This window comes from Camelus ferus, chromosome 13, assembly GCF_009834535.1.
Source record: "Camelus ferus isolate YT-003-E chromosome 13, BCGSAC_Cfer_1.0, whole genome shotgun sequence".
Taxonomy (NCBI): Eukaryota; Metazoa; Chordata; class Mammalia; order Artiodactyla; family Camelidae; genus Camelus; species Camelus ferus.
In genome coordinates, this window is record NC_045708.1 from 45724286 (window position 1) to 45737716 (window position 13431).

Sequence of the window (13431 nt, forward strand, 5' to 3'; positions counted from 1 at the left end):
ACAGCGTCATGAAAGACGTAGCTTTAGATTCACTCTTAGGTAAATTAAAGTTAATGACCTGCTTTCTTCATTTGGGCTGTGATTTTTCACTCTTAGAGTAATAGTGCCGTGGGTTCTATTCTATCAAAGTGGAGGATCACAGCTGAAAAACAGGCATATCCATAAATATGAAACAGCTCAGTTTTCTATATGCTCGAGCTTCTGCTAATCAAAAAAAAAATTTTTTTTTTTTTAACTTCAGTCACTTTGAACGCTGGAGCCCACCTCAGAGAAAGTGTACAGAGAAAGCAGTTGATTAATGGAAGTACTGCTTCCACTCAGGGCTCCGTGATACAGTGCATCCTCCTTGAGGTCCACTGTGGTTTAGGAAGGACTCTAAGCAAGCAGAGGGCAGCCACAATGTGGAAGGTGTTCACAAATGATTACCTGAGTGCCACGCAGTGAATCAAGCATATTCCATGCATCGTCTCATTTTAAAATTGTGATTTTAAAGATCCTTATTTGTAGTTAATTATATATTAAAGAGATTGAAAAATACAGTTAGCAAAAAAAGTGATCACGCTAGGCATACTATTTTGTAACCAGGTGTTGTCACGCCATACATTTTGGACATTTCCTATGTCAAGTATGCTTAATGACCACCTGACTTATTTTAACCATTTTCCTTATAACTAAGTTAGGTAAGAAGATGTAAATACAAGAAAAGTAAAACCATGAAAAAGTATTAGGAGAAAATATATAATCTAGAGGGTAGGCACTTTAAAAAAAAAAGCTGTTTTTTGTTTTTGGTTTTTTAAAGAGCAGGAAAATTGAGAGGAAGTACAGAGATTTCCCATATACCTGTATCCCCACACATGCACAGCCTCCCTCATTATGAACATCTCCTTCTGGAGTGCTGCGTTTGTTACAATTGATAAATCAACATTGACCCATCGTCACCCAAAGTCTGTAGTTGACATTAGCACTCACCTTTGGAGTTGTACATTCTGTAGTTTTGGACAAATGTATAATGGCATGTATCCATCTTCATCATTTCATACAAAGGGTGGTCACATTTTTAAATGCATGATATTAAAAAGGCACAAATCTTAACAGAAAAGACAGAAAATACATAAAAGTTAAAAATCCTTTGGGTATCAAGATTACTGTAAATAAAATTTAAAGGCATCATCTCATTTAATTCTCACAACAGTTTTATGAAATAAGTGCTTAGATTCCTCTTAGAGAAGAAACTGAGGCACAGAGAAATGACAGTGTGGAGACCAGTGGATTTCTAGGAGATTGGTTTTCTTGGTGAAGAACAAAAGCTGATAAAATGAGAGGCATGGTGAAGCAGTAGTTTGAATTTATTAGTCTTTGCAACAGCCTCTGATAGGAATTCCAGCTCTACCACTTTGAGGTGGTGGATAAGCTTTATTTTGGACAGTTAAAAACATTTTTTCATCCCATCCTTTCAAGTGTTCATTTCCATATACTTTCTCATTATAGCTGTTATGACAAAAATGAAACCTTTTTCAGGTGTGTCTTCAAATGCAAATGTTGAGAGACATCAAAGATAGTCAAATTAGGGGATAGGGTATAGCTCAGTGGTAGAGCTCATGCTCAGCATGCACAAGGTCCTGGGTTCATTCCCCAGTACCTCCATTTAAAAATAAACAAATAAATCTAATTACCCTCCCCACAAAATATAGATAAATTAGATGCTAACTACAAAAAGCATAAATTCCTTTTTACTATTCCTTATATGTGTACGATACTATCCATTAAATAATGGAAATTATCAAGACCTTAGTTAAATAGGGACAGTATAACATAGATCATTACTTACTGAAGACACAAGAGGAGAAAAGCCAAAACTGTGTGAGCTATTATCAAATGGCTGAAATGAAATAAAAGATTGATTGTGGCTATCATCATAGTTTAGCAGTGGGGAAGTCTGGAGGGAAAAACTTTAGAATATGAAAGTTTTCAGATCATACTGAGGTGAATTCAATCAAGCTATAAATCCCACCACATTCTGGATAAGAGTACATGCCTCATTGATTGGGTACAGTAAAATGTTTCTATGCAGTAGATCTAATATTTGACTTAAAACAAGGATATAATATTTATGTCCTCTGGAGTAACAAAATTTATGCTTTGTAATGGCCTTGACACGTTTACAGGATCAAGTTTAATGGGCCCTCCAGAGCGCTGATGAATACCACAGTTTGGTCTGTTTTCTACATTTTTTAGGAATCTGGAAAAGCTGTAGGAAATGAAGTATCCATCATAAAGTTTTTGCATCTAGCTCAACTACTGCTCTTTGAGTTTAGCAAAAGGGTTAGAAACTGTATGTTCTCTATTAACTGCGTTCAAAACTGAGGAGATTTTAGTAGCTGCTTAGAATTAGTGTTTGAATCCATACTATAAAGAATGCTAAGACTTTTAGCACCAAAAGAGTCCTTCATCTGTCCACTTAAAAATGAATGGACTTCATAGTTTAATTCCTAGTATATACACATATACTTGTATACATGTATAAATATGTACATATATATTTTCATACAAAATAGACATACTGCAATTTTACAAGTGCATTTTCTTTTTTCGCACACAGATAAACAATCAGATCCTCTATGGACGAAGTCACCAAAATGCATCTGCCATTATTAAGACTGCCCCGTCAAAGGTCAAGCTGGTTTTCATCAGGTAAGATAGATAAATCTGGCTTCCTAAAACCTAAGATCTCTTCTGGAGATGTTATTATTTGTATAAGACGTTTATCTTTGGTTTGTTTAACAAAATCACTGTATTCTAACAATATGTTTTCCTTTTGTAACTGTCACTTTAAGAAAAGTACAGATTGTTTTGATTATGAAGTGTTCTTGTTATTTACGTTTCACGTGATAGAACTGGTAGTTGTGGCTTGTGCTTGTACTTCCACTTTTAAACATTCTTCCCTTCCTAATGATCTGATTTTCCTTTTATAAATGTAATAGAACACTCTAGCGTCTCCTCCTCCTGTCATCATCATTTGGTACATTTGCTGACTCATTCATGCCTTCATCAAAGAATATGCAGGAAAAAAGAACCCAGGAAAGTTGAGAAGCCTCATGTTAAGAGTGCTGGTGAGAAATACAGAGCGGAGGAGACGTGAGCTCTGCTCTCTGGGGTCATGTGGTCCATTCGGGTCCCCACATTTACCCATACCTCATCTGCTGGCAGAATGAGCCTGTGTGGCATGAGTGAGTCAGAATTGGGACTCCTCTTTGGTGGTGGCCTCATGAGCAATGGAATGAGGTTTGATTCCCTGTTATTAGACTGAAATATCAGATAAATCTGTATTATTTTTAGGTGCTGTAACTAACCATGTACGTTAATTGTCACACTTTTTTTTTTCCTTCTGGCCTCAGTTATTATCTGTAAAATGAGGCTAATAAAGCACTTACCTCATTCATTGTGATTTTTCAAAAATTAGAAATACCACAGTGTTGAGCATGGAGTAAAGGCTTGAAGAAAGTGTTTGATGGTCTTTTGTGATGGTGATGATCATGGTTATTCTTCCCCTTCTCAGTAGTTACAGTCAGTGAGACCTGTCCGCTCCCAGGAGATGGCTGGGATATAGGGGGAGTTTTATGTCCGGATGTGGGCACTAATGTAGGTGCTTGAAGTATTCCTCCCCTGCCACCGCTTCAGCCTCACAGGCGGTGCTGCTTTGCTCCTGAAGAAGCCCAACGCTGATGTTCTTCTCTCCCGCTCAGTAGCACTTTCAGGCTTTCCAATCTTCTCTGCTCTTGTTTCTAGGGGGGAGAGACCTTCCTCCTTCTCATGTGTCTTTGTGTTCTAGGACGGCCTCCTCTGGCTTACTCACCTTAAAGTCCTCTGTTAGACACCAGTCTCTTCTTTGAGGTTTCTCAGCCCTGTCTGCTGCCAGCAGTTACAAAATTAGAGCTCAATGATGAAAACATGAACAGACTTGAGGAAAGGTCAGTTGCTCGCAAATTTAAGATGTCCATCGGTAGAAGTCCATACAAGTAAAGACGTTAAGCCATTTAGGCTTGAGAACTTTGTGTAAAGTTGTGTGAGGATTACACAAGAAGACGTAAAGCTGTCCGCAGTGTCTGCACATGAGTGCTTGGCCCATGGCGGCGCGGGCTGCTGCCAGGGATGCTATTAATGGTACTGTGACCTCTTCAGCATTTGTGGGGTCCTTCACTGCTGCTGGGTCATCCCATTTTAAAGAGAGCAAAAAGCAAATTGAACAGGATGCGAAGGAAATTGTTTAATACAATTAAGTACTTGGAAAATAGAACCCCCCTCCTTCAAGAAAGAAAGGTTAAATGATCTGAAATTATTTAGGATATAGAAGAGGCAGCTGAATAGAATTTTAATAATAGTAATAAGACCCCATTAATTTAGTGTCTGGTGGTTTCAATTTTGTTTGTTCAAAGGGATCAGAACAATCAAGAAGGGATCAGAATCAAGAGAAGAAATTTGTTCAGTAAATTAATGGTGTAAGCATAATGGAGGATGCTGTTGAATACTTATTTACTGGAAGTGATTTTAAGCGATTTAGAAGTATCAGGCTACATTCAAAATACGTCACCTAATTATGAACCTTTCTTGCATGGTCATAATTATAGTGCCCAGCACCTGGTGGGCATTCAGAGAGCTTTATTGAATAAATTTCCTTTCAGCTCCTACTGAACAATCCAGATTATTTATTCTCCAAAGGCAACAGTCATAGTAAGATAGTTTGACTTACTTTGTGAATTCAAAAATGAATATAGATATAAAACTCATTATTTTACAAAATTCCTCATACTTTAGCCCCTCTCCCCACTACTTTTTTTGTATCTTCTTTTATAGGGAGAAAAAGGATACAGATGTGATTCCAAACAATCTCTTGTTATATCCACATTCATACTGTCTAAAGGAGAGTGAGCTTGAATTGACTCAGGAGAGATGTACATGCTGCTCACAACTTTTGTTTGATTCAACAGATATGCATATGATAATCTGTGTGCCAGCATTGTACTAATTAATTAATGCTTCAGTTTCCATAAGGGAGCTACTCACTTGACTGAGAACTCTTACCTAAAGTGATGAATCCTTTTCTAAAGCAAGACCAGACTCTAAGGCTTAGTGATTAAAAGAAAGAAACCATGGATTCCCCCTGCCTGGGCTTGAAGCACACTCTGTGATACCCCAACTGTGTGAGCTTGCTCAGGTTCCTTAGCTGTCGTATCAGGATGACATAGGTATCTCATAAATTGCCCGGCAGTGTAGACTCAAGAATGCTGGCTGCCGTGGTGATGAAGATGATGAAGATGATGGTGATGATGATGATGGCAGAAAAAGGCAGGGAGGGAGGGAGGACAGAGGTCAAAGAAAAGGAAAGAAGTAGTCAGAGAGAAGGAAAGAGGAGGGGGAAAAAGAACCACTTCTCAGATATACTTTGTCTAATTCCAGAATCTTGAATCTTTTTTTGGATGAAGCACATTCACAGTCTAAGAATGCTTTCATTAATGTAATGATTAAGCACTGGAAGAGATAGCTACAGACATTATGTAAAACCATTTCTGGTGAAGGTTAGATGAGGAGACGTAGACACAGCCTGCCTAAAACATGTCTTTTCATTCCCTGTCTGCTGCTGCTGCTGCTGCTTTGTCTTCTTCTTTTTTCAAGTGATGACCTGATATTCTAGCAAGGAGTAGAACACTGTTTAATTAAGGAATGGATAAAGATAAATCTAATTAACATGGGTTAATCCCCATGTCAATAAAATATATTATAATAGATTCTACTGAGGTAAGTAATATCAAATAGAGTCAGAATTTAAAGCACTTAAGGAAATAAAAAAAGAAAATATTTTGTTGCTTGTCAGTTCTGCACATCACCAGTCGGGGTAGAATGGTAGATTGGTGTCCTGTTCATGTGTGGTAACCTATGCATTTCAGGTGCTACCCAGCACATCATCTTCTCCTCTTCAGGCAGATTGTCTAGTTCATTACTCATTTCGGTACATCTTTCCATCATGGCTTACATATTACCTCTTACAAACTATTATTACAGAAACCCTAATTTTGCCTATTTTGGAACCAAATCCTTAAACAGTTAAATATTGATTTGTTACCAAGTTTCAGGAAGTTAACACTTAAATCATCCAGCACAGCAGATGCAATTATACTTTTCTTTAAAACTGCATAACCTGCTTTGCGTTATATAATGTTGCTTTAAAAACTGATTTTTATAAATAGTATTTCTTTAGTTAGAGCTTCTATTTGGCAATATTTCCTCCCTTAGTTGAAATTATTGATTCCCTGTGCATGTCCGTTATACAGAAAATTTTGGCTTTTATGCCTGAGCAGCTCTTTTTCAAATTTATTGACAACTGAGATAAAAATGGGAACTGGCCACAGGTTTGGGAGTATGATTAGCAGTAAAGTAATCACAGAAAGCTGTTAAAATGTGCTGCAGGCAACATTTTAATTAACTAGGGCCTTTAGTCTGTATTGATGTACATTTGTGTGATCATGTCCTTGTCATATTCTTTTAACACTTGTATTTATTCATATGCTAATTGATCTGTAATCCACAAGAGGTCTGTGAGTCATTCAGGAAAATTAACGCGTTGCTGCTGCGTACACATGACTTACATAATCACTTTTTGCTCTTCCCTCCCCCCCAATACTGTTAGATTTCAGACAATTCTATAATCTTGTAATTGTGCCCCATGGCACATATGGACATTGGGATACTAAATTATTCTACTCTGGATCATCAAGATGAGTATTATGACCTGGGTTCTTACTGTGTGCCACACATTCACTCCTGTGGGTTTTCCCGTTCAGCATCATCCCCGGTACACAAGCACTCCAATTTAAGCATGAGAGGAGAGCTGTATTAATATGATGCAGAATGAATTGCTCTGTTTGTCAGTGCAGGGATCCAAGGAAATTAATGATCTTGTCTGCAGCTCTTGTCATACCTTCCTCCACTATCGAAAATTAAATGTCATGTGTAACAACTCACTCTCCATTACTTAATTACATGTGGAGAATGTGTACTGTTAAAAACTCCTGGGGCTAAAGGAGGCCAAATGAAACTGAAACCCTTGCAGAGATTTAGTGCTAGCTGTCAAGCCCTACTGAGTGAGAGTCGACTCTGCATGGGATCCACCTTACTGTAGCCATTGAACACGTCTTGTTTTTGTAATTAAAACCATAGTGTGGCCTATAATCCTCTGGCTCTGTGTCCCTAAAAGATGATGCTGATTTGAAATTAATGTGAATGTCAGAGTAAGTCCATCTGAATAAGCAAATTGAATGCCTGTTTTTAGAATCCTTACTGTGCTCTTGATTCTTTATATCTATTTAATATCCTTTTAAAAAGGAGGGAAGAAAAGATTGTGGAAACAAGTATGAGTTTGGCTTTCATAAAGACATATTCATACATTTATTCAGCAAGTGTTTGCCAAGTGCCTGTTTGTACTGGTGGGGTGAGTGACGCAGAGAACACGATCTCTCCCCTACAGGAAGAGGCTAAGAGTAAAACAGTCTGGTACCTTATCCAGTGGTGTGAGTGCTGTGATACTGTAGGAACATGTGGGAGACATGCCTGACCTAGTCTTTGCAGCCTATGGGAAATATGCTTCAGCTCAGACCTGAAGGATAAGAAAAGTAAGCAAAGTCATAGTATGTACAGAAACCCAGAGGTTTCTGGATTTGGATGTTATGTCCAACATAACTGAACATTTACTTCCAGGAGAAAAGCAGTCCTCTAGGAAAATACCATTGGATGAATAAAGCTGTGTATGTCATTTGACTTGATTTCTGTAGGGAAGCACCTTCCTCACTGTCATGGACCATTATAGAATGCAATGCCCCCTGTCAAGTGCATAATCAGATATTGTCCATGGTATATATGACAAGAAGTCTTGACGAAGAGGCCTCTCATCAGCACTGAACCCTACTAGGAGCTGTAGGAGGTAGAGACTCTCCCGTGATTTTGAGGCTCTTCGGTTTCTCTGTTTAGCTGGACCACATGGTTGATCCATATGTCTCTCAAGTGCTCTGAGATGCTGACTTCTGCTCATTACTTGTTTCCTGTACTGTCCACTTTAAATAGTAATTGTAGTTATTAATTTTATATTCGTAAGTAGAATTTATAAGACTTTTAGTTCAAGAACAAGGTGGAGTCGGAGTGTTTTGTGCTTTGGGATCTTTTGTCAAAGACATTGGAATTCATACATCCAAATAAGAAGCATTGTTCCCCTGTACAGAACGAGACTCTGGTAACCTTGGGAAGCTGTACATTTAATCCAGTTATGACTCCATTGGGTCCTACATGTCTGGAATCCTCTTGAAAGGCTATGGCACGTTCTTTTGAATATCTAGAGCAACCATAAATTTTCCTCTTTGGAGAGTGGTTGTAGCTAGGTAGTCTAAAGTGACTAGAATTTCACAGGGCCATTTATGAAATGAGTGAATTCAGTCAGTCAGCTAAAGTATTGCTGTCAAACAACAAACCCATCTTTCTTGTGTGAATTGTAAAGTATCCTTGAAAACCAACTTTATTATTTCATAAACAGAATTGGTAATTATTATTTCTTTACTTCTTGTGGGAATTATGGCTATATTTGTTTCACTTCTTTTGGAACTGAGAAGCAGCTAATTGTGATGGTCACAAGGGTGATAGGGGATTTTTTTCTTTTCCTTTTTTTTTTTTTTTTTGTGGGTCAATATTTTTACTCCTTTCCCTGTAGAATGCCTGTTTCCTTTGGTAGACCCCCATCCCCCAAACACACACACACACACACACACACACACACACACACACTGTATGTGGTATGGTGGAGTAATGAAACCAGTAAATCTAGATGCCTGTCTTCATCTGTGGACACTGAAGGAACTGCATCTTTCTCTCACTGCCAAGGTGTGGCCAGTGGGTGGTCATGCAACCCAGATTTGGGCAATACAATACCTTAGGTTTAGAACAGGAAGCGGGTAATGTGAGTGACTTTATATGTATGGTGTTTATTCATGGAGCCACAGGGCCTTGATCAGAGGTTCCTGCTATGACATCATTCTGCATCCTTCTTCCTTGTCCTCTCTGGAGGTCTCTTAGTTCCTGTCTGTTCCAAGTCTAATTGTCTGATCGTATAGTCTGCCTGTGTTTTGTGAGATCCTAATATCCCTCTAATAAATTACCTTTTGCTTAAGTTGGCCTAAATTCATTCTATTGCTTGCTGCTGAAGAATCTTAGTTAATGGAAAGGGTGATAAAAGTAGAGCTATGAGCAACCAGAGAGAGTTCCCTCTGCACTTTTGCTTGTCTCCTGTAGGCTTTTGGCCTTGATCCTGAGAAGCTTTTATCCTTCAGACTTCTTTAGTAGAGCACAAGACCTCTGAACAAGTCTCTACTGAAGATCTCCAGTATGACATGATTCCATTGCCACTGGCTCCTGAAATGAGATTACCATGATGATTTCAGAGGAATCATGTAGGGTTTATCCCAGATTTATACCTGCAGGAGGAGTCACCTTTCCTAGCACATGGCCTTATGGTGAAGGCTGGATAACTGAAGAACATTTGGGCTTTTCCAGCCAGAATAAAGAGGAGAACGGTTGTGGGTATGCTGTCTTTAGAAGCCTGTATGAGAAACTGAGTAGGTTGTCATCCATCCCATCCAGTCCTAAAGCTCCCCACATTAACTCTCCCACCAACCTGCACTGCTAAATATTTTATGAGCCAACTTTTCCTCTGCACAACTGACAACAGTTATTTAGAACTTGCCTAGGGCCACCTTTGTAAAATGTGGTTCTATATGCTGAGTTACTCCCAGCAGCCCTCATTAGTGATTGACGTTGTGTGGAATGCCAAGTCAATAGAGTTCATAATTCCACTGTTACTGGATGTTTATTTTAGATTTAGCATATTCAGCTATTCTGGTGGTTTCTTCCAGTTGGAAACTGGTAACTATTCAGTGTGTTCATGTAGTTAGAAATATCTCCTGAAATCTTTTTAGAAAGGAGTTTTGACACAACATTGTAAAATGATTATAAATCAATAAAAAATGTTAAAAAAAAAAAAAGAAAGGAGTTTTGTTCCCACTATAATAGTTTTTTATGTGTTACTTTTGGTTCATCTACATGGAGCTTTCCTTGCTGAATATTAATTCAATGTCATGTTCCAATTAATATAGCAAATGTAGAGCTTTTTCTGTCCTCAAGTGTCTCACATCACTATATTTGGTACAGTCAGAAAAAATATCTAGGCCTGTTTAGTTGTGTTCATGTGTTCCTCATTTACTCAACTTTTTTGTGTGCGTGTGCACCTAAATGATGTGTTAGCTACTAGATTGCAGTAGTAATTATTTTAGAACAGGTTGCAAAAATTAAATCAGCCTACTCAAGAATCCAGGCTAAATTCAGGCACATAACTTCTACTTTTGATATAATGCTATTTTGTTGGCATAAAATGAGATTCTATGGATTTAGTGAAAGTGAATTTCCAAGTGACAGGACCACAACAATCCTAAAGACAAAATGGCTTTAAGTGGTACTCTAAATAATTCAAATACATTTCTTATCACACTAGTTAATTTTTTAACTGCAGTGAAATATAACATAAAATCCACCTTTTAAACTATTTTTAAGTGTACAGTTCAGTGGCATTACGTATATTCACATTATTGTACAACCATCACTACATCTGTCTCCAAAACTTTTTATATCTTGCAAAACAAACTCTGTACCCATTAACAAATAACACCCCTATTCTCTCTTCCCCCTAGCTCCTGGCAACTATCATTCTATTTTCTGTCTCAGAGTTTAACTACACTATGTACCTTATAAAAATAGACTCATTAATTATTTGTCTTTTCATTACTGGCTTAGTTCATTTACATAATGTTTCCAAAGTTCATCCATGTTGTAGCTTGTGTCAGAATTGCCTTCCTTTTTAAAGCTGAATGATATTCCATTATATGTTAATCCATTCATCTCTTGAGGGACACTTGGGTTGCTTCCACTTTTTGACTGTTGTGAACAATGCTACTTGAACATGGGTATACAAATGTCTGTTTGAGACTCTATTCTCAGTTCTTTTCCGTATATACCAGAAGTGGAATTGCTGAGTCATATGGTAATCTATTTTTAATTTTTTGAGGAACAACCATGTTTTCCATAGCAGGTGCACCATATTATATTCCTACCAACAGTGGATAAGGGTTCCAGTTTCTCCACAATCTAGCTAACATTTTTTTTTTTTTTTTTTTTTTTTGATAGTGGCCATCTTATTGGGTGTTAGGTGTATCTCATTGTGGTTTTGATTTTCTTTTCTCTGATGATTAGTGATGTTGAGCATCTTTTCATGTGAAAATTGGCCATTTATATAACTTCTTTGGAGAGATGTCTTTTTTAATCTGGTTGTTTGTTTTGTTGCTGAGTTGTAGGAATTCTTTATTTATTCTAGATATTAACTCCTCATCAGATACATGATTTGAAAAATTTTTCTCCCATTCCATAGGTTGCCTTTTCACTCTGTTGATTGTGATCTTTGACGAGCAGAAGTTTTTCATTTTAACGTAGTCCAATTTATTTGTTGTTTTGCTTGTGCTTTTTATGTCAGAATCAAGGTATCATTGCCAAATCCAGTGTCATAAAGATTTTCCCCTATGTTTTCTTGTAGTAGTTTTATAGTTTTAGCTCTTACATTTAGGTCTTTGATCCATTTTGAGTTAATTTTTGTATATGGTATAAGGGAAGGATCCAGCTTCTTTTGCATGCAGATTCTTTTGCATGCAGATATCCAGGTTTCTCAACACCATTTGTTAAAAAAAGATTATCCTTTCCCCATTGAATAGTCTTGGCACACTTGTTGAAAATCACCTGGCCCTACATGTGAGGGTTTATTTCAGGGCTTTCTGTTCTGTTCCATTGGCCTATATGTCTGTTCTTAAGCCAGTACTACATTGTTTTGATTACTATAGCTTTGTAGTACATTTTGAGATCAGGAAGGGTGAGACCTCCATCTTCATTCTTCTTTTTCAAGATTGTTTTGGCTATTCAAGGTCGTTGGAATTCCATATAAATTTTAGGATGGAACATTTTCAGTTTAAAAAGAAAGAGAAATGCTCCTTGGAGATATCTCAGATCCTGACAGATGAACAGTTATGGAATTCTACAAACACGCACACACATTGTGCATTATGTCAGATGTCTTTTTTTTTTTTCCCTCATTCAGAAATTGTCATCATGGGCTCAGTGTGCTTTCCTGAAGGATAAGTGTATTGTCCTCATAGCTCACTAATACTTCTTTTGACCACAATTTGTAGTGGTTTTTTTTTAGAGTTTGTATTTAGATATCTCATATTTAATCCTAAGGAATTAGTGAATGGTTGTTGGATTGATGCTTCAAATAACATGTTGTTGACATATCTTATTACAGTTTAATTATGGTTACAACTTTGATGGATAAGGAATAAATAAAAAGAGTTTTATCAACAAATCCCTATATGTGATATGTATGTGCTTCCAAGAACACAGTGAAGTATTCTTAGAAGAATAGAAAGATGTTGCTGAGAAAAGCAGTGTAAGTAGTTTAGAAATTCAGAGGAGAGAGAGTTACTATTGGGGAACTGGGCATAGCAGGAGCTAGTTAATACTACCTGGGTAGATTTACATAGGAAAAAAACTGAGTCCAAACTACATGAACAAATTTAATTCAAGCATTTATTGAGTATCTACTGTATCTCAGATACTATATAAAACCATGGTGATAAGTAAGAAATTCTCCAAGAAATTCTAAGACATGCAGATAAATAACTATACATCAGGCAAAACAAGCATCAATAGAGGGAACTCTATGATGTTGGGTTCTTCAGAGTGCATTTTCAGGCTTGGTTGCAGAGAGAGTTTTTTTACAGTTGAGAGGAGAGTGATTTGAATTGATTGGGACACAGAGAAAGCACCACAAGGGAACCAGCAGGAACACTGTTGTCACAGTATAGGCAACATGAGGAGTACATGAATTAGAATGGGGACATGGGAACAGAAGAAAAGAGAAGGATGAAATCTTTTGAATGAAACCATTAGACTTGATGCTTTCTTTGGGTATAAGTGTTGATGGCTGAATGAGTTAACAGTAAGGGGGGAAGGTATAGCTTAGTGGTAGAGCTCGTGCCTCGTGTGCCCAAGGTTCTGGGTTCAATCCCCAGGACCTCCATTAAATAAATAAATAAATCTAATTACTACCCCCCAACCCCCCCCCCCAAAACCCAGTAACTGAGGACTTAGTGCCTGGAAATTTAAGCATCTGAGACCATAAAATCGTAAAACATTAAATGTTAACTATTGTTATTGTGCTCTAGTGTTCTGACATTTATATTACCTCACAGTTCTGCTAGAAGATAGTATCCTAAGTTTATAGATAAAGAAATGAGGTTT

At 37.4% G+C, this 13431-nt stretch overlaps 1 protein-coding gene across 8 annotated transcripts in view; it reads left to right on the forward strand.

Annotated features, from left to right (window-relative positions):
• PATJ (PATJ crumbs cell polarity complex component) overlaps positions 1-13431 on the forward strand; it is a 291845-nt gene that overhangs the window by 178707 nt on the left and 99707 nt on the right. For all 8 annotated transcript variants that reach the window (XM_032494431.1, XM_032494436.1, XM_032494434.1 and 5 more), the window contains one exon: positions 2600-2691. In XM_032494431.1, coding sequence (XP_032350322.1) covers positions 2600-2691 — 92 coding nt within the window. The remainder of the gene's footprint in view (positions 1-2599; positions 2692-13431) is intronic.